At 48.2% G+C, this 21273-nt stretch overlaps 1 protein-coding gene across 6 annotated transcripts in view; it reads left to right on the top strand.

Moving 5' to 3' along the window:
• The window catches only part of MTARC1 (mitochondrial amidoxime reducing component 1), a 31115-nt gene that overhangs the window by 7674 nt on the left and 2168 nt on the right, over positions 1 to 21273 (top strand). For 3 of the 6 annotated variants that reach the window (XR_006386595.1, XR_006386596.1, XR_006386594.1), the window contains exons 3-8: positions 5300 to 5462; positions 6418 to 6528; positions 10419 to 10480; positions 10587 to 10658; positions 18141 to 19480; positions 20104 to 20389. Coding sequence is in view for 1 of the 6 variants with exons in the window: in XM_044266801.1 (XP_044122736.1) it covers positions 5300 to 5462; positions 6418 to 6528; positions 10419 to 10480; positions 10587 to 10658; positions 18141 to 18264 (532 nt within the window). In the remaining 5 variants the exon portion in view is untranslated. Of the gene's footprint in view, positions 1 to 5299; positions 5463 to 6417; positions 6529 to 10418; positions 10481 to 10586; positions 10659 to 18140; positions 19656 to 20103; positions 20390 to 21273 lie in introns of those variants that run through there. The other 3 variants (XR_006386598.1, XR_006386597.1, XM_044266801.1) reach the window with 3 other exon arrangements.

Below are 21273 nucleotides of genomic sequence, written 5' to 3'. Positions count from 1 at the left end.
CGGAGTTCATCTCCACCACATCTGTCTCACAGGAGATGCTAAAAGAAGTTCTTCAAGCTGGAAGGAAAAATGCTAATTAGTAAGAGGAGAGCATATGAAAATATACAACACACTGATAAAAGTAAGCACAGGAGTGGGGCCCCTGCTGGCTCAGTTGGTAGAATATGTAACTCTTGATCTTGGGGTCATGAGGTTGAGCCCCATGTTGGGTGTAGAGATTACTAAAATAAATAAATAATAAACAAAGAATCAAATTGAGAATATTCTAATACTGTAATATGTGGTACATTAATCACTTAACTCTAGCATAAAGGTTAAAGGGCCAGAATAGTAGAACTATAGCTACAATAATTTGTCAATAAATATGCAGTATAAAACCAGTAAATTGTGACATTAGAAACATAAAAGGGAGTGGGAAGTTAAAGGGTAGAGCTTTGTATGAGATCTAAGTTGTCAGCATAAAACAGACCGCTATATCTATAAGAAGTTTTAACTAAACCTTTTGGGTAACCACAAAGCAAAAACCCTTCAGTGGAATCATAAAAGATAAAGGGAAGGAAATCAAAGCATTCCACTATGGAAAGTCATCAATTTACAAAGGAAGATAGAAAAAGAGGAAGAAAGGAACAAGGGAATTACAAAACAGTTAGAAAATAACAAGATGACATTATCTTAGTTATCAATAATAGTAATCAATAATACAACAGCTGGGGGGAGGGGCAGAGGGAGAGAGCAAGAGAGAATCTTAAATAGACTCCACGCGCAGTGTGGAGCCCGATGTGGGGTTTAGTCTCACGACCCTGAGATCACGATCTGAGCGGAAATCAAGAGTTGGATGCTCAACTGACTGTGCCCCCCAGGCGCCTCTAGGTATTAATAATTAATGGAAATGGATTAAATTCTCCAAAGGCACATGTATATGCTGCCTCTTAGAGACTCACTTCAACTTTAGGGACACACCCAGGCTCTGGGTGAAGGGTTGAGAAAAGATAATTCAACACACCTGGAAACCAAAATCCGAAAGAGAGCAAGGGTTGCTGTATTTAGTCAAACAAAACAGACTTTCAGCCAAAGATTGTAATAAGAGACAAAGAAGGTCATTATATAATGAAAAGGAATAATTTTTTTTTAAGATTTTATCTATGAGAGAGAGAGCACAAGCCAGGGATGGGTGGGGAAGGCGGGGGAGGGATAAGCAGACTCCTCGCTGAGCAGAGAGCCTGATGCGGGGCTTGATCCCCGGACCCTGAGATCATGACCTGAGCTGAAGGAAGACACTCAGCCGACTGAGCCACCCAGGCACCCTGAAAGGGATAAATTCAGCAAGAATATGTACCAATCATAAATATACATGCCCCCCTGCTTTGGAGTTCCTAAATATTAATGTATTTCTTATATATATTTACTAATTTACTAACACTAACAGAATGGACAAGACAGCAATAGTCCGGCCTTAGGTATCCCACTTTCAATGATGGATAGATCACGTGGAGAGAAAAATCAATGGTGAAATGTTGGCCTTGAACCATACTTCACACCAGGTGGACCTGACATTCCAGAACATTCTCTCCAACAGCAGCAGAATACACCTTCCGCTCAAGGACACGAGGGGCCTTTTCCAGTGGAGGTCCTGGGATAGGTCACAGAACAAGTCAGCAAACCAAAGAAGACTGAAATCATATCAAATACTTTTACAACCACAATGGTATGAAACTGGAAGCCAAAATAGGAGGAGAGCTGAAATGTTTACAAACACACAGAAATTGAACACTACGCTCAGACGAACCAGTGAGTCAAAGAAGAAATCGAAAGGGAAGTTTAAGAAAACATCTTGAAACAAACGAAAATGGAAACACAACTTACCCAAACCTGTGGGACGCAGCAAAAGCAGTTCTTAGGGAGAAGTCTGTAGTGATAAATTCCGACATTTAAAAAAAAGAAAGATCTCAAATAAATAGCCTAATTTTATACCTCAAGGAGTTAGGAAAAAAAAAACCACACTAAGCCAGAAGTTAATGTAAAGAAGGAAATAAAGATCAGAGCAGAAATAAATGAAACAGAGGCCAGAGCAATCAAAGAAAAGATCAAAAAAAACCAAGAGCTGGTTTATTTATTTTTAATTTTTTAAAAAATTTGAGGATAGGGGTATCTGGGTGGTTCAGTTGTTAAGCATCTGCCTTCGGCTCAGGTCATGACCCCGGGATAGAGCCCCGCATCGGGCTCTCTGCTCAGTGGGAAGCCTGCTTCTCCCTCTCCCACTCGCCCTGCTTGTGTGCTCCCTCTCTCTCTCTCTGTCAAATAAATAAATAAAATCTTTAAAACAACAACAACAACAACAACAAAAAACCCCCCCAAATGTGTTCATCACCTGTTTATGTTATCTTTAAGGCTTCTGGTCAACATAGACTATTAGTAGTTAAAATTTTGGGGAGTCAGCATTTAGATGTGGATTTTCCACCGCATGGAGGGTTGATGCCCCCAACCACCAGAGGTTCAAGAGTCAACTGTTACTTCCTTAATGTTTTCCTTCAAATTGATTCAGCTTTTAAATAAGACCTTAAAGGCATTTATTTATTTATTTTTCTTATTCTCGGTATTTCTTTACAGGATACGTAGTGAGTTCATTTACATACATCTTCAGTAGTGAACTATCAAAGGCTTTTAATTCTATAAGAAACGTGTATCTCGGGGCGCCTGGGGGATCAGTGGGTTAAGCGTCTGTCTTTAAGGCTCAGGTCGTGATCCTGGGTCCTGGGATGGAGTCCTACATCTGGTTTCCTGCTCAGCGGGGAGTCTGCTTATCCCTCTGCCTGCTGCTCCCCCTGCTTGTGTGCTTTCTCTCTTGGACAAATAAATAAATAGAATCTAAAAAAAAAAAAAAAAGAAGCGTGTCTCTCATGTACTGATACTGGATTTAATAGGTGGAAGATAGACTATCAGCACAACTTGAATCAGCTTTTCTAAAGCACATTCTGGAATTCTGGGGAACAGCAGGCATTAGGATATTAACTTTAGAAAGGTTTTAATAGGGGCGCCTGGGTGGCTCAGTGGGTTAAAGCCTCTGCCTTCAATTCAGGTCATGATCTCAGGGTCCTGGGATTGAGCCCCACATCGGGCTCGAGCCTGCCTCCCTCTCTCTCTGCCTACTGTGATCTCTGTCTGTCAAATGAATAAATAAGATCTTTTTTTTTTTTTTTTTTCAAAAGGAAGGTTTTAGTAGATTCTGGCAGGTAATCATGCAGGCAGGTCCTAAACCCCTGGTTTCTTCAATTCTGCAGGTGGTGCTTATTGTGTCTGAGGCTGTCCCAGGCTGAGCCTCCTCCCCACGGAGGGGTGCCTGTCTCCTAAGTCCTGGGAACAGCCCCTCCTCCTTTTTTCCTTCTCTCCTCGGGGCTTCTTACTTTCTGCAAATGGTCTTCAGCTCTGGACCTGTTCGTTAGCCGTGGGTTTCTCTCCTCAGATGGACACATGTTATTCCTTCATAGAAATTAGATTATTGCCCTGTATATATTTGCTGTTCTGAACATGATTTAAAATTCTAATCCCAGATTAAAAGGTTTTTTTTTTTAATGTTGAGTTCATTTACTTATAGTATGATTAATTAGTTAATTTGATGTCATGAGAATGAAAGTGCTTTTCCTTCCCTGCTGAACAGGGATCCGTGATTTGTGGGACTTGATGAAAGGAACTAATTTGGTGAAGAGGTGAATTTAGATTTTCTTCCTCTTTCTCTGATGAATGGTGCCATAGACAGCTGAAAAACATGTTCCTATTTTAAATGAGACTGATGAAGAACGAAGCTGCCGTATTTCTATGAATTTTACCCTAAAATATAGGCTGGGCATAATTTCCTGTTCTGTGGACAGACCCCTAAAGGAAGGATCCTTTATTTTTTTTTAATTTCAAAATTAAGTTGTGTAAAATTTTACTGTTTTGGAGCAGCGTGGGTTTAGCATGAGATACTTTTTTCTTTATTCTTTTTGCTGTTTCTGCTGCTTGAAATGGATTTTTGTTTTGTTTTGTTTTGTGGTGATTTTGCCTCTACTTTCTGTCATTTTACAGAAAGGACAATTATTTTTTTAAAGGTTTTATTTATTTATTTGACAGAGATCACAAGTAGGCAGAGAGGCAGGCAGAGAGAGCGACGGGGAGGCAGGCTTCCCACCGAGCAGAGAGCCCGATTCGGGACTCGATCCCAGGACCCTGGGATCATAACCTGAGCTAAAGGCAGAGGCTTAACCCACTGAGCCATCCAGGCACCCCCAGAAAGGACAGTCTTAAAGGCATTTATTTAAAAAGGAAACCTTGGAAGTTCCTGGGTGGCTCAGTCAGTTAAGTGTCCAAATCTTGATCTCGGCTCAGGTCTTGATCTCAGGGTTGTGAGTTCAAGCCCCACGTTTGGCCCTGGGCATGGAGCCTACTTTAAAAAAAAAAAAATAAGGAAACCTTATATGGGTACCTAAACATTTGCCAGGTAGAGAAGGTAATTGAAATCATAAATATGCTATAAATGGAATGTTACCCAATTCTAGCTAGAAATACTGCCTATGGAGAGGACTCTGGACCTGAGGTCTTTCTTTTTAAAAAGAGATGAATAGCATGTGTTGCTAGAAGTTAAAGCCGTGCTGTCATGAAACCGAATGGAAATCACATTCTCTCTGTGCAAGTCACCCTTCTTTCCTGTTGTACCCAAGTCCCAGCCTTACCTTGAATACCCACAGTAGTACTGATCTATAGCTCCCCGCAGTCCTGCATCCTGGATGTCTGGGGCTGGGCCAGGGGTGGGGGAGGGGTAGACGTCAATGGTGCGCTGATTGCCAGCCATCAAATCAAATCGGATTATTATTGTTGTCTATAATGTTTTATACTGGTAACGTTTAAATACTTCATACTGGTAACGTTTAGCTGGGCCTATCAGTAGAGATTTCTGGTTCCTCTCCAGCTGGGGGAGCCAGATTTTGCTTTAATGACAAGTGTCCTTTATACTGACACATTCGTTTTCTTCCGGAGAACACCGTATCTTTTCAAACCTATGATCTTATTTGATTTTCCCGTGCATGCCTTACAAATAGGGAGGCACAGGTATGCATCACTCTGTTATGAGACTGGGGAAAGCAAGGCTTGAAACAGACTTCACTGAGCCTCAGACAGGGGTTTGGAGGCAGGGCCAGGCTAAAATCATGTTTCCTGGTCAGTAAGGAGTCACAGTGACATCCCGGCTTTTCGGATGTGTGTTGGACACGCTAGGAATCCAGATTTTCAAACTCGTGGCCGTTCTCTGCTCCTGTCCCCGCTGCAGAGTGCATGGCCTGGAGATCGAGGGCAGGGACTGTGGGGAGGCTGCGGCCCAGTGGATTACGGGCTTCTTGAAGACGCAGCCCTACCGCCTGGTGCACTTCGAACCTCACCTGCAACCGAGAAATTCTCACCAAATATTGGACGCGTTCCGGCCCACCGACCAGGTCAGAGGAGCATCCCTTGGTGTGTTCTGTGGAAGGCAGCTTCCTCAGCGGTGCAGAGCCCATCAGGAGGGGCAGCCTGTCTGCTGAGCTCCGCTCTGTTGGTTTGCCAGGCAGCCCCCCACCCCCAGCGGCTGGAGATTATAAACAACAGGCAAAACAAAGCCCTTCCTTTGGAAGCTTCCTCTGTGTTTCTTGATTTGGGGGACTCTTGCATTTTTCCCATGGCCATCTCCCTTCCTATCTATGGAGGCATTCCAGTGCCAGCAGGGGTTCAAAACTGTTCTATATCTGGATCTTTCCCACTCTGTTCTGCAGTTGTCTGTGGAGTCCAACCTTTTTACCGTGTGATTGCAATGGTCCGATCACAGTTGGGCAAATGCATGTGAGGGTGTGGAGATCCACAGGCTTAAAGGTGATCAGGTTGGCCCTTTCAGGAATAAGGCTGCAAGGATTCATCAAAAGGAGGGTTGGTAACCCGATGCTACGGTAGCACAATTGTTATGGCTGTTAAAAAAATTATATAAATAGAAAACGGACTTGATGTTGATTTGCAGGTTGCATAAAAAATAGGTATCCAGGGAATCAATTAATTTTTTTTCAACCGTGTTGAGGTCATCAAACTTATTAACATTGGGGAAGTTGAGGCTTGGATAGGTGGAGTGACTTCCTTAAAGGCACTTGGCTGGTGGCAGCTCTTGATCCCAAGGCCACGTTCTCTTCATTCCATCGTGTAATTCCTGTTATCTGTAAGGCTGCTTAAGAGTTCTGAACCGCTGTGACTTTTCTACAGAAAGAACTAAAAAAATACGTAGAAGTATTGTGTGTGTACACGTGCAGATGTGCGTGTGCCCACAGGGGTGGGGGAGCTGGGGAGGAGAGGGTTCCAGGAACTAGGCACATGGGACACATATGACCTCTGTGTGCCACATTCTAACCCTTTCTATTTCCTTACCAGATTGCGTACTCCGATGCCAGCCCATTCTTGATCCTGTCTGAGGCATCGTTGGCAGATCTCAACTCCAGGCTGGAGAAGAAAGTTAAAGTGACTAACTTCAGGCCCAATATCGTAATTTCAGGATGTGGTGTCTATGCCGAAGTAACAGGATACCTTCCTTGTCCCTTTCCTTGCATTTAACTTTTTTTTTTTTTTTTAGGGTATAGGAGTCTCTGACGTTGCATTAGATTATTGAAGAATTCATTAATTATTGGTTGTATGCTAGACAATTTAGAGTTTTGAATTGGAGCATCTGATCAGGACAGACTTCTGCAGGGAAGGCGGATGTACAAATGTGCAAAGGACATGCTGGTGTCAGGGGGCGGTTCTGGGTCTGCGACTTCTAACGACAGTTCCCGGTAGCTAGAGTAGTTTTCCAGCCAGCTTTATGTGGCATAAAATACATGACATGTGTGGGCCATGGATCAGAGGCTGGTGTGTTCATGTCTTGTTGAAGCTGGCTTTCCTGTTTAGTCGATGGCCCCAGGAGAAGACAGGCATTTACAGTATGGCTGCTGCAGGGGTGGGGGGATTAGGAGCAGAGCCCCCAGGCTGGATGGCGCTGCCCTAAAATTCTTCCAGTGCCACCTTTGACCTGCGCTCAGATGTCTAGCTGTGGCTTAGCGTGGAGGGTTCCCACAACGTGACATGGTGCTGGTGGCAGACTTACCTTTGTCCTTGTCTTTGGACATTTCGTTGGGTTCTCTCCCTCGTCAGCCATGAAGGCAGAGGTTGGTGGTCTGGGGGCTTGGGGACCAAGCACAGTACCAAGTACCCATCTGTGGGTACTCGACAGACACTAGCTCTCAGATGGGAATTCTAGAGTTCGGATGGTCCATGTTTCTAGATGGAAAGCGGAGGGGATGGGCAGGGGCAGAACCAAATCCATGTGACTGTGTTTTAATCCCTTCTACTCAAGGGAATGGATTCTGGCTTTCTGTCATGCTGTGAGGAGGCAGCTACGTGTGCTCAAAGAAGCAGTCTAGGAATTTGAGGCTCACACGCAAACCCGAGGCTTTGAGGTGGGCCATCAGCTTCCTCGCTGGCCTCTGTAGGACCCTGTGCGCTCCCTCTAAGGCTCCTTTACCTGCATGGAGAATGAGGTGATCCTTTCTGCCCAGGATTACCTTGCAGGCTTATTAAAGGACCAATATGGGGGGCCTGGATGGCTCAATGATGCCTTCAGCTCACGTGTGATCCCAGGGTCTTGGGATCGAGCCCCGCATCAGGCTCTCTGCTCAGTGGGGAGCCTGCTTCCTCCTTTCTCTCTCTGCCTCTCTGCCTACTTGTGATCTTTCTCTCTCTGTCAGATAAATAAATAAAACCTTAAAAAAAAAAAAAGGACCAATTTGGCTAGGGTAACTTATGAAAAGTATAAATGCTGTGTCAGGCAGTGGAGGGCAATGGATGGGCCCCCAGACCCCCTCCTTATGTAAAGTGCTCTGAGCACATCAAGTCTTCCAAAGATGGCAGGTCAGCTCCAAGTGTGAGGCCGGACACGCACTGTCTCCCTGGGAGCCGGGACTGGGCTGTCTCTCCGTGGTCCGCTGTGACGAGGGAGCTCGTCGGCCCTCGCTCACGTCTGGCACAGTTCAGCCGGACTCAGGCAAGAGGGAAAAATCAGTGTGGGCTGCCTTTGACCATCTCCCTGATCCTCATCTCGCCCCAGCTGTGGCCAGTAAAGCAGTTTCTCCGGAGGGTTTTCCTTCTCGGGGAAGAGAAAGGAGCGGGAGGGTTTCCATTTAATGCTCACACTGTGCTTTGCAGCCCAGGAAGGTGAAGTCATCAATCCCGTTTTATCGTGGGGGGGTGGAGAGGCCCGGGGAGGTGAGCCAGCTCACCCCGGGCTACCCCATGGCAAGAAGTGGAGGAGCTGGGTCTTGAACCAGAGTGTACCAGAGGCCAAAGGAACTCTGAGCATTGCAGGGGGTGTGCATGAGGTTGGGGCACCAGATGTGAACCCACCTGCTTCACTAAGTGGCGGTGTGACCCTGGACAGATCCTTGTACCCTTGAGGCCTCTGCTTCCTGCACATGTTAAATGCTGATGATTTCAGCTGGCCCGTCCCCTAGGGCAGCTGTCAGAATCAAGGTCCGTAATCTGCGGAAAAGCTCGTAGGCACAGAGTGTCACAGAGAGGTGGGGGAGGGTTTCTGTCCAACAGTCAGAGCGAAGGGGCCTGGCTCAGGCATTCCCCCAGCTATGACCGACTTAAGCTTCTTTCCCCCTGTGATCCCTGAGCCCTGGGTCTTGATGACGTTTCCTACCCCAGAGTTCCGAGATGGTCAGTTGTCGATGAATCTGAGTGCGGAGGAGATGGCCCAGAGTAGGACCTCTGGTTTGGATTCGTTTGAACTGAATCTTGTTCTGGAAGCCTTCATTTCCTTCCAACTCTGAGCGCTCCCTCACCGGGAACATTTCGCACTTTAAGTCAGATGTTGACATGACACTGGCTGAGCTCATTGTGTCCCGGCGTGTCTCATTACGCTGTGAGCTGGTGCCCCCGTGTCCGGTGCACTGTGTATAGACACGTGGAAAAACAGGGTTGAAGAAACACGCTGCTTCTTCCAAGGAGATCACAGTCCCAGGTGAACAGATTGTGCGCAGGCCAGGAGGATGGTGAGTGCAGGGTGGTAGGTGACCCTGGGGTGTGACTGACTCAGACTGGATGGGAGATGCTGGCTCCCAACGGTCTGCTCAGGCTCCAAGCATCTCAAGGCTCAGGCCTTACACCCATTTACATCTCTGGCTTTCCTTATGGTGGACTTTTTTTTTTTTTTTAAACCTTATTTATCTGTGACTCAGCCCTCAGCCATTTCTGGTGTACCTGAAAGGGGCTCTGGAAATACTTCTTTGATGGATAATAAAGGAACCCACATTTCTCTTTTTGGATCTTTTATGTTTTTTAATAACCACAGTGCCCCCTGGTGGACAGACACACACAGAACAGGCTGGGGTTGCTCCAGTTCGGGCGCAGTTTTTTTGGACCCTTGTGACACCAACAGTTCAAAGCCCCACTTTATGATTAAAAACTGTAATACATAGGGGGTGCCCGGGTGGCTCAGTGGGTTAAAGCCTCTGCCTTTGGCTCGGGTCATGATCCCGGGATCCTGGGATCGAGCCCCGTGTCGGGCTCTCTGCTCGGCCAGTGCGCCTGCTTCTGCCTCTCCCTCTGCCTGCCTCTCTGCCTACTGTGATCTCTGTCAAATAAATAAATAAAATCTTAAAAAAAAAACCCTGTAATACATAATAGCAAGAATGATACACACTCTTAGAGTTAAAATTCTGAGTCTGCAAGTCTCTTTCTGGCTTGTGACCAACAAAGGCCCGGGCAGGTTGGTTTTAATTTAAGAATTTTTGTCTCAGGCAGCCTGCGACTCTCTGCCACAGTAAGAAGTTCAGGGCTATGATCAGACGTCCTTTGTCTCCTCCTTGTCTTCCTTCTCATCTTTCCCTGAGTCTCCTGACCCGTCTTTTGTGCCTTCTAAAGTCTCTGTTCTGGAAGGTTCTATTCAAATCCTATCTTTTCCATAAAACTTCTGCCAGGGGAGATGCAAGGTAAACCTACCAGTACCCTCAGGGTCTAAATCCCCAGAGGAGGAGGACAAGAACAGGTTAGGGCAATCCCCCTCCAAGCCCTTTCTCTCTGTCTCCCATGCCCTCTGGGGGCCCCAAGCCTTCCATTCCCACCTCCTCAAGCCCAGTGGCATCTGTCAGGGGTGGGGGACGTTTCCACCACAGTGTGACCAGTAGGAGAGGAAAGAGCCTTTCACGTCAGGAAGATGAACAGACATGTCACAGGCCAAGAGGGGACAGGAGTGTGTGGGGCTTCTCAGGGCTGACGTAAACGTCTGCCATCTTGGGTGTACGTGGCTCCATTGGGCGGCATGTCACGTGAAGTCCCTACATGGTCAGGGCGAGGTCTCAGAAGGGCTCAGAGGAATTTTGTGGTTTGTCCCCTAGGATTCGTGGGATGAGCTGCTTATTGGTGACGTGATAATGAAAAGAATAATGGCTTGTTCCAGGTAAAGCTCCTCCAGCCCTGGCCAGGAGAGGGAGGGGCGGGCCAAGGCTAGTCCTCTCTGCCCCTTGTATGATGTTGTGTGTGTGTGTGTGTGTGTGTGTGTCCAGGTGCATTTTAACGACGGTGGACCCGGACACCGGCGTCATGAGCAGGAAGGAGCCGCTGGAGACCCTGAAGAGGTAGGACTAGGCAGCAGGATCTCTCTAGAAGCTGTGAAAATAGCACCAACAGTGTTCAAGCTGCAGGGGGTCCCAGTGACTGGGTAACTTGGGCAGGATTCCGGGGGGCTGTGGTTCCTACAGGGCCTGCTGGCACAGATCGTTTGATTTTTCATCTGGAGTTCACGATTCAAGCCAACCCACTAAGAAATGCGTTGCTGAGGTATTTTGGCAAATTATATTATGAAGTAAGTATTAGATGATACTAAAAACCTGTTAGGTGTGATAATGGCATTGTGATGGAAGAATTTCCCCCATATATTTTGGGGAGGGGTGTTGAAATAAGTAGGGAAGTGTCTGGACTGTGCTGTATATTATTCTAACAACAACAACAAACAAAGGTCACATGGAAAAATATGTCAAACCTTGATTAACAGAATCTGGGGGATAATTACAGGGGGATTCATTGCAGCATTTCTACTTTTATGTTTACTCTAAAATACTCATAATAAAAAATAAAAGAAATTTTAAGTGAAAGATACAATTACAGAGAACAAGTTTAGATTGCATAGAAAGATAGTTAAAGTAATGTGGATTTTTATTTTATTTTATTTATTTTTTAAAGGATTTATTTATTTATTTGTCAGAGAGAAAGGAGAGGGCCCAGGCAGGCAGAGTGGCAGGCAGAAGCAGAGCGAGAAGCAGGCTCCCTGCCAAGCAAGGACTCGATCCCAGGACCCTGGGATCATGACCTGAGCTGAACGCAGCTGCTTACTGACCGAGCCTCCCAGGCATCCCAGTAACATGGATTCTTAAAAGCTGATTACAAAATAGCATGTATAGTATTTTTTTAATTTGATTTTGCTTTTTAGTTTTTTTTTTTATTAAAGATTTATTTATGTATTTGAGAGAGAGCGAGCGAGCAGAGGACAGGGCAGAAGGAGAGGGAGAGAGAATCTCAAGCAGGCTCCACGCCTAGCACGGGGCCGGACTTCGGTCTCCATCCCAGGACCCTGACATCATGACCTGAGCCTAAACCAAGAGTTGGATGCTCAACTGACTGAGGCCCCAGGCAGCCACTGATTTTATTTTTTAAAATATACAAATGCATATGAGTGATAAAGGTCTGAAAGTTTATAAACCAAAATGTTAATGGAGATGCTCTTGTGATAATGGAATTAGGGGCAAATCTATATATTCTTATATGTAATCTTTAGACTTTCTGCAATCAGCTGTGTTACTTTTGCTAGAAGGGCAGTTCAGGACCTGAGCGCTGCCGTGGTGGTATCTGCCCACTGTGGAGCTGGAGGGGGGCTGTCGGGTCTCCTTGCTGCAGCTCCCGAGCCCCTCAGCCCTGACGTGTGTCCCCGGAAGCTCTAAGAGAGGGGGAGGGGAAGGCATGGAGCGCAGTGGCGGCTGCTTCAGGCAAAGCCCCAGAAGGCTTGGGCAGAAAGGCAGTTGGTGCCATCTGGCTCCAAAACCGTCGTGGGAGAGCACAGTGAGGGGGTCTGTGTGACCAGACTCACTGCCCTGGAATGTGAGTCCTGCCGCCTGCCCCCGCCCCAGTGCTCACCCCCACGCCCCCATCCTCTCTCACAAACCTCCTAGCCTTCTTTGGCCCAATCATAGTTTCCTTTGATCAACACCTGTCTTTTTCTGCCAATTTTGCTGTTCCAAAAGCTCCCATCTGGCCATTCCTGGGCCGGCTGAAGCCCTGGGGTAGATGGCTGTTGTCCCAGCCAGCAAATCCCCCCAGGCATGAGGCTCTGGGCCTGCCCCCAGAAGCCAGCACCCATAGACTGGGAAGACGGATGTCCTTCATGAGGGCCAGGCCACAAGGCCGAGAAGCTGGTCGGGAGTAAAGCCAGACAAGCTGGGTGGAGGGGGCTTAAGGAGAGGCATTCTTGAACTGAAAAGCAAATGGCTGCTTTCCACGTGGGTCCCCACCCCTCAGCATGGATTTGCCAGAACATTCCAAGAGACGGTGCAGACCAGCCTTAGGCAAATCTCATCATTTTCAGGGGTGCTGTGTATTTCTCAGTCCTCAAAACAATGCGAATTCACTTTCTTGTTTTCACTTGATTTTATTACTTCATATTAAGAACTTATTATGACAAAACATTTGAGTTTTGTACATTTCACTCCATGAACATCTCCCCCATCCAAAAAAAAAGTATGGAAAATTTTAACTCTAGGGGGATGATGTACCAGCTGAACTGTTTAGAGATGAAGTCCACGGATGTCCGTGAGTTATTTGGAAATGCCAAAAAATTATAATGCATTGATGGATGGATATAAATGTGATCAAGGAAGTGTTATTAAGTGTTTTGGGTAGTTGGGTGCCTGGGTGGCTCAGTCAGTTAAGTCACTGCCTTCAGCTCAGACCATGTTCCCAGGGTGCTGGGACTGAGCCCCACATCAGGCTCCTGGCTCAGCAGGAAGCCTGCTTCTCCCCCCTGCTTCTGCTCATTTGCCTACTCTCTCTCTCAGTCTGTCAAATAAATAAATAAATAATCTTTTAAAAAAAAGTATCATGGGTAGAGTGCAGGGGGTTGGTAAATGGGTGTTTGCTATAAAATTCTTCTAACTTGTTCGCGTGTCTGGGAATTGTAACACTCCTATGTGTGTTGGAACATTAGTCAGGGGAGCAGGGTTTTGAGAAGCGGCGATGACAGACCAGCTATTCCTCAAATGCTCTCACTCCCCGTCGGAACAAAGCAGAATGTGGTCTTCCTACCTCCTTCCTACCTCCTGTTGCCACAGAGGAGCTGCTAGGAGAAGGGCAGGTGGGGGGGAGCCCCGTCCTGGGAGTCAGGAACCCTGTGCTCACCAGCTGCTCCCCCTCTCGCAGGCCAGGGTGTTCTTCCCTCCGACATAAGCTGGGTGGGACAGATCTGGATGATTCTGTGTGCAAACCCGCTGAGTGATTTTGGGATCTGACCCGTCTCTCCCCACAACATGTGACTCGGTTACCCTGGACTTAATGTCTCCGCAGGAACCCGCCCTTGAAAGCACTCGGGTGTTCAGACCCATCCCCTGAGTCTTTTGTGCTCGCGTCCATCGGGAAGCTGTGTTTCTAGAATGAGGATCATGGACCCAAACACAGAGCGAGGGCAAGCAGATGGGGGTCACAGGAAGCCAGCACAGCCCCCCCGATAACCCGCAGGCTTTCTGCCGTCCCGCAGTCGCACCCTACTGGCTCCTAATAGCCCAGGAGACAGGGTGGCCAGGCTAGGGGCCTCCTCCGATCTCTTATGGAGATAGAAATGGCCATAGATGTAGTGATTTATGCTCTCCCCAGGACAGGTAGCCATAAATCCGGAAGAGAAAGGCTGGGTCTCGCGGCGTAAATCATGGGCAGCGAAGCAAACAGCAGTGTGCAGAACACCTCTCTTCTCAGGCAAGGGGCTCAGGGCCACACTGCTTTCCATTTTCCTGTGTCCTCAGGTGCCCAGGGGCTGTGCTGCTTCGAGAACGCAAGGGAGACCTCTGCCAGCCTTATCCACTGAAGCCTCTTGCTTGCAGGCCAAGTGCGGGGCGGCAGAGCAATGAGAGAAAAAGTAATACGTCTGTGACTGCTGAATGTCTGCAGGCGGGAGGCTCCGGGGAGCCTTTGTCTATAAGGTCCTTGCCGTGGGCAGCACCGGGGAGGTCTGCTGGCTCCTGGGAAAATAGGAAGATGGAATGATTCTTTCTTTCCTTCCTTTCCCCCCCTCTCCCTCCCTCCCTCTTTCGTTTCTTCCTTTCTTTCTTTCTTCCCTCCTTCCTTTCTGTCTTTCAAGATTTTGTTTATTTATTTTATTTTAGAGAGGGGGAGAGAGAGGGACAGGGAGAGAGAAGCTCAAGCAGACCCCACTCTGAGTGCAGAGCCCGACACGGAACTCAGTCCCATGACCCTGAGATCATGACCTGAGCTGAAACCAAGAGTTGTCCGCTCAACCGACCGAGCCACCCAGACGCCCCCAGTCTTTTCCTTAATAAGGGAGAGTGATTTCCACACTGTTCACTAGGGCTTAGAGTGGTGGGAGCCTCTCACTGCTGCTTCCCCAACGTCTGGCTCCTAATAGAAAGAGGAGAGCATGTTTGCTTTGTAGATGCAAAAATTTTGTTGGACACATGAACACTTTGACATGAAGGACATTTGCCCCTTGTGTTAGGCTGTGTGAAAGCTATAGTGATACTCCTGGGGGAGGACCAGACACCCCCAGCCCCGTCTGGCTCTGTCACCAGCTGCTTGGGTGACCTCAGCAAGCCACTTAGCTTCTCGATGCTTCAGTTTCCTTAATGGTAAACACTGGGCTAATAATACCTCTCCTGGCTGATCAGAATAAGGCAATAAATGTGATTTTAAAAAATAGGTGATAAAAATATTGTATACAATGCCCACGTAGGCTCTCGTTGTTGATAGTCTATGAACTTGATACCATCTGGGAGAGGGAGAAGCCAGAAGCTACTTCTCTCTGTTTTCTGAAATTAGACCAACCCAGATCTGCCCAGCCTCTAGGGCTTCTCTCCCCTGAGCTGCCTTCACAGGACTGTTTCATTCTTAACCTGGCCATCAGGTTAGTGGGTTTGTGAGGCCTCAGAAGTCGTCTGTGCCCCAAGGCGGGGACACAGCGGTGACCAGAGAGAGACCCTGCTTGTCGTCATGGCCTAGGGCTTTGACCAGTAACCGAGGAGACCAGGCAGAGTAAATGATGAGCAGCCCTCACGGTGGGCAGGGCTTTATAGGTGGTGTTTCCGCTCCCACCGCACCCTTCCAGGCTGGAGACCGCTGTGTAAATGCAGCAAAGTGGCTTGGCCCTCCTGTTCATTAGAGTGGTTGTATGTTTCCTATTCATTGAAAAGGAAAATTCATTAAGAAAGTAGCTTTTAAATGAGTTTGTAATTTATTAATTATCTTTGAACAAAATCCTAGATGATCCCGGAAAGCTAGGACTGTTTGCAGTCTGTCGAACAGAGAGCTTCCTGTGCACGGGGCATTCGCAGAGCGCTCGCAGTACCCGCTTATCCCCACGAGGGGTCGCCGATGATCTCGTTAATGGGGGCTTCCGAGAGCCTGCAGGGGGCGAGGGCTGGGGAGGCTTGTAGGGGAAGGCAGGCCTGGCAGACAGCTGGCTCCCTGCAGCCACAGAGTTTCCCGAGTTTCTCTTCCGAGGCCGCGAAATGGCCTGCCACCTGCGAACCAGGTGACCAAGTCTGCGGTCCTACAAACCAACTCATTCGCCCCACTTTGCGCTGTTTAAGGGACTGGGCTGGAAGGGGCTGGGGGAGTCTCTGTGGGCAGTTGATGGGAACAGGCAGGTGGAACCCACGAGTGGCCTGCCCCGTGTACAAGAACTAATAGTAGCCTGCTCGGTTCTTCCCTGCTCTGTGCGTGTCCCCAGGTGGTACGGAGATGGCCAGGGATCAATCACATCCCTGATCAGAATAAGGCATGTAAATATGCCAGAAGCTGGTGACTGTGGGTGCAGTGGCCAGACCCCGCCTGACCACTGGGATCTGTGCTCTGGGGCACGCTGGTTCCTGGTCCGAGACTCAGCTGTGAAATGGAGAGAAGTCACATTCTCACCTAGGCTTGTTTGTAAGGATTAGGAGATTGCGTGTGAATCCTTCAGAACTTCCAGGGCCCCCTCCGACCCCACCCCCCGATAATCGGAGTTGGGGAATCAGGCTACAGGACTCCGGTCCTCTCTGACAGACACAGACCCTAAAATGTCGCTGGTGTTGTGTGTTGATGGGAGAGGCAGGTGAGGGAGGCACCTGGGCTCCCAGGGTCCAAGGTCATTGCAGGGACTTGACTGCTGAGCTTGCGGCGGCGGGCAGGGGGGAGCGGGGCGGGGGGAGTACTCAGGGTGAGGCAGGGCAGCCTGGAGCAGCGGCTCCTGGCCCTCACCCATCCGCCCATTGCTCATTTGTTTGTTCAGCCGACCTTGTAGCAGAGGCCACAGTGGGCCAGGCTCTGTAGCAGGCTCAGGGAGGCCGCAGGGACCGGGGACCAGGACCCGGCAGGGCACCTGCATCCTGGCGAGGAGCCAAGGGTCCCGGAAGGAGCCTCTGGATTTGATCAGCTCCGGTTTCTGATGCAAAGAACAAAATAAGGACCGGGAGGCCATGCAAGCTTTCTTTTCTTTTCTTTCTTTTTCCTTTTAAAGCACTGTAGAATGAAATGAAGACTTTCTATATAAGTGTTTGAAACAGGAAGACGATATAACGTTGGAGCTAGCTTTGTTGAGATACTGAAGGAAAACTTGCTCTTGGGTGGGGGGCCTGGGGGTGGGAGAATGTCGCCATGTTGTTCCCACTCACTCTACCTGGGGCTGCTGGTGTTTTCTGCTGGGCAAAGATGTTCGTGCTGGTTCTGCTAGAGGCTTTTAGTCACTCACGCATTCATCCTTCGACGAATGGTTGTGGGTCACTGGGGACGTGTGGGGTCCCGTGCTGCGTGGGAGCAGTGCCACAGAGTTCGTCACCACTGCTGCTCTCCAGGGACCCTCTGTCTTGCAGACGGACAGACGTGTGCCCTGACTACAGGACAGGGCATGGGAGTGTTCCCGGGCTAGGCAGGGACACCCTGAGGATGGGAAAATTACTCCTGGCTGGGGGCTCCTGGGCTTCCTTTCTACGAAATGGGGCATTTGAGTTGGACCTGGAGGGCGAGGTAGAATTTTAACACATGGGGAAATGGAAGAGGGGCATCTCACGGGAGCCAGCCAAGTACAAAGCAAGATAAAAGGACTTTGAAGGATCCAGTGGAGAACGACACAGGTGCAGGTAAGGGGCAGAGGGTGACAGGTTTGAAAAAGCTGCTGGGGCCAGGTCGCGAGCCTTGCATGCCCTGCTGAAGGGCTGGAATGTTATTCTGTAGGCACTGGGGAGCCATCGAGAGTGTCCGAGCTTATGCATGATTAAGACCAGAGCAAAACTAAGAACATCATATAGTGTAGCACCAACAGTGAACTGGGAGCCGGGAAGCGGAGAATGAGGAGAAGAGGTCGGTTCACAAGTTGTCACAGTGGTCCAAGTGGAAGCAAGGTGGTAGCCTTGCGAGCAGATCCAGTGATGTGGGGCAGGACTTGGCAACTGTGGACAAGCGGTGGAGAGTGAGGTGGGGAGGGGGTACTGCAGGCTTCCGGGGCTCCAAGCCTAGGGCACTGATGGGGATGCTGGTCCTACTGAGGAGGGATGTCTAGGAAGAAGAAAGGTGGTAACGTGTGTCTAAACCTCTCAAGTACCTTATTGCTTAATGCTGCAAATGGGAACATTCCATGGAGGAAAGATGTGGGCGTCTGGCCCTGGGGGGCTCTTCTGTAGTTTGTGCCTGCAGGCAGGCTGCTCCTGCACAACCCCAGGAGGCGCTCCTCTGTTGTTTGGTGGGAATGGTGCCCCCTGGTGGCCCTCTGGGGGTGGACATTTACCTTAGCCGGGAAGGAATCCTGGCTGTTGGAGCTCTTCCTCCTGCCTGTTCGGCTGTGACTCACGGTGATCTTTCTCCTACTGCAGCTATCGTCTGTGTGACCCTTCTGAGCAGAAGCTGTATGGAAAATCACCTCTCTTCGGGCAGTATTTTGTTCTGGAAAGCACAGGGACCATCGAAGTGGGAGACCCTGTGTACCTGTTGGGCTAGGAGTAGGAATCGTGTTCTGGAATGTCAGATACCCTTGAAAAAATGTCCTCAAAAATTGTCAACACTGGAAGCGAAGCTCTGAACTGACGCCTCAGCATTTTTTTTTAGGTCTGTGACTTCCAAGCATTTTGTCTTTTGGACTTCCTGGTGCCTCAGTGCCCCCCCTTCCTTGTACACACAGTGCCTTTGTGTAAAGCAAAGAAACGTAGTCATGAGAACTTAAGAGGACTTCAGTAAGTCGCTTAAATGACGAGAAAATTCTGAAAACCCCTTTTGTAACGGTGACTGTGGGATCTGTGCTCCTCCTTTTCCATTTACCTATTCAGAGGGCTAAGCTCCATCATCTCATTCCCGCTCCGTAGGGAAAGAGAAGAGAAGAGCAAGAGGAAGAGTGGGCAGGTGAGGGGAATGTTCTGGAAAAATGCGATGGACACAGACTAGCTCCCCAGATAAGGCTGGAGGGTCACATCGCTTTTCTCCTCAAGCCCTAGACTAGCTTTTGAGAAGGCAGAAAGAGCCTGACCTTTGGGAAACAATCGAGATGTTAATTTTCCAGGGGTCATCTTGGACCTTGCTCCTCAGACAATGTCTGCGCAGGTTTGATGGATCCTTCGTAGCATCTGGTATCTCTGGGCTGGAGAGCAACAGGCATGTCAGGGTAGGAAGTCAGCTCAGAGCAGCATTGCTGTCAGACTCTGATATGGAACATGTGAAAAGCAAGACAAAAACTTCCCTGCCTTGCAACAAAATATCAATACATCTTATTAGTAATCCCAAAGCTTTCCCAACATAGGAGAGTGGACAGTAGCACTAGAGGGGGAAAGACCCCTAGTTTGATGTTGTCTGAGAGGCTGTTTAATGTTGCCAGGGAAATGATGGGGTCCCTATTAGCGGAAGAGCCAAAAGAAGGGGCCAGAAGAGGATGCCACCTAGTGGTGGTGAGTGGTAGCTCAGCCCATGCTGTGGAAAACGTTGAAAAAATACCAGTGGATGGGTTTTAATTTTCCATCTCTGAACTTTTTTTTTTTTTTTTAAAGGAAGTGGGGGTACCCTCCAGGTGCTCTCTCCTTCTCAGCTGTAAATATTTTATTTCTTAAAAGCTCTCAGGAGGATGGCTGTGTTGTCACAAAGCCCTCCGGGATCCTTGCTTGTCCCATCAACTCATGACTGGCACGCCACCTTAGTTCATGACCAGCTACGCGTCCTCAAATTCAAGGTGAGAAAGTTCTGGAGGCCACGGATGAGAAGAAATGTGATTTTGTGATTTGAAATAAACCACTGAAAACCTTTCAAAGGAGAAAAAGAAAGCATGTTCTAGTTTACTAAAAAACAACATCTAGGGGCACCTCGGTGGCTCAGTGGGTTAAGGCCTCTGCCTTTGGCTCAGGTCATGGTCTCAGGGTCCTGGGATCGAGCCCCGCATTGGGCTCTCTGCTCAGCAGGGAGCCTGCTTCCTCCTCTCTCTCTGCCTGCCTCTCTGCCTACGTGTGACCTCTCTCTATCTTTCTCTCTGTCAAATAAATAAAATATATCTTTAAAAAAATTAAAAAAAAAACAACATCTAGGGTGTCTGGGTGGCTCAGTGGGTTAAGCCTCTGTCTTTGGCTTAGGTTATGGTCTCAGGGTCCTGGGATCGAGTCCTGTATTGGGCTCTCTGCTCAGTAGGGAGCCTGCTTCCCCCTCTCTGTCTGCCTACCTCTCTGCCTACTTGTGATCTCTCTCTGTGTGTCAAATAAATAAATAAAATCTTCAAACAAACAAAAATCTAATCTTTCTACTGATCCAATGATTTAACTCTAAGTTGGTGAACCATTTCTTTCACTGGCATTTTGTCCTTAGGAGATGACCAAATCATGAAAAAATGTTCCCAAACTGTAAGTAAATGGAAGCTACTTTCACTAGTTTTGGATATTACTAACTTCTTGGCACAGAAATCAGACTCTGAAGCTGACTGATGTGAATGGGCAAAGCCAATAATTCTGCCACCTGACCAGACCCGGGTCTCTTACAAACGGACCTGCTCACATGCGGCTTCCCCAGGCGAACACCCATCTTTGACGGGCTGTCAAGGGAACATGCTTTTTACCAAAAGCTGTGCATTTTCCACGTCGGTTTTATAAAAGAGGTGAGTAATCATTGGAATCTAGCCTAGCTCTGAGGTAACATTAGAAGCAAACAGGTGCCTATGTCTCTGTTTTCTGGTTGGTGAATTCTTGCAATTTGTGTTTTGCACACTTGGCGTGATGTGGAGAATGAAAACAATCCGTCAGGTAATCTGGCCCATCACTTTCCACGATAAATCCACTTTATGCTGAAACTACAGATAGAGGCAAAAATCAGAGTTCAGCAAGTCACATTCCTAAGGGGACCTTGGGACCCCATGGCAGAATGCACACAGGATTTAAGAAACCAGGTGAGTATGAACTCAGGGCAACCAAGGGAGAGACAGCAGTGAGAAACTCAGGGTTGGTTTGGTGGCAGTTCCTGGAGATTTGTCATTGGCGGCAAGCTGAATGCCTTCAACCTGAATTCCTAACCCTTTGTAAATAGTCATGTCCGATTCCCCAGTGACCCGTTCTGTGTCACAGGCCATCCTTCTCGCAGACCCTGTCCTTGTCTGCAGTACAGAGCGTGCATCAAATTGGGAGGGGTGGTACCGGGATACCATCATTTGTCGGGAGTCCCCTTCTGCCCCTCGGAGTGTGAGGAAGATTCCCGTCTGGACAGAGAAGTTCCAACGACCCCCAGAATCTCCGAGTAGTTGCCAAGCTTTCTGTCAGGGAGATTTAAAAGCCATTTACTTGTGTTTATTTTATATTTAATGAGTTGGTTCATGCCAAAGGCCGGGCTGATGTCTCGTTTATTTTGGATTCTGAACATTTGCACAGTTTCCACTCGAAATAGCAGATCAGGAATATAGACAATCACAGACCCTCAGAAAGGTCTTAACAGCTGTGGGTGATGGACATCTGAGGTCAGGCCGAAATGTCCACTCTTGGTGGAGGTCAT

Source organism: Neovison vison, chromosome 10 (genome assembly GCF_020171115.1).
Source record: "Neovison vison isolate M4711 chromosome 10, ASM_NN_V1, whole genome shotgun sequence".
NCBI classification, from domain to species: domain Eukaryota; kingdom Metazoa; phylum Chordata; class Mammalia; order Carnivora; family Mustelidae; genus Neogale; species Neogale vison.
This window is presented reverse-complemented; position numbering and strand designations above follow the sequence as displayed.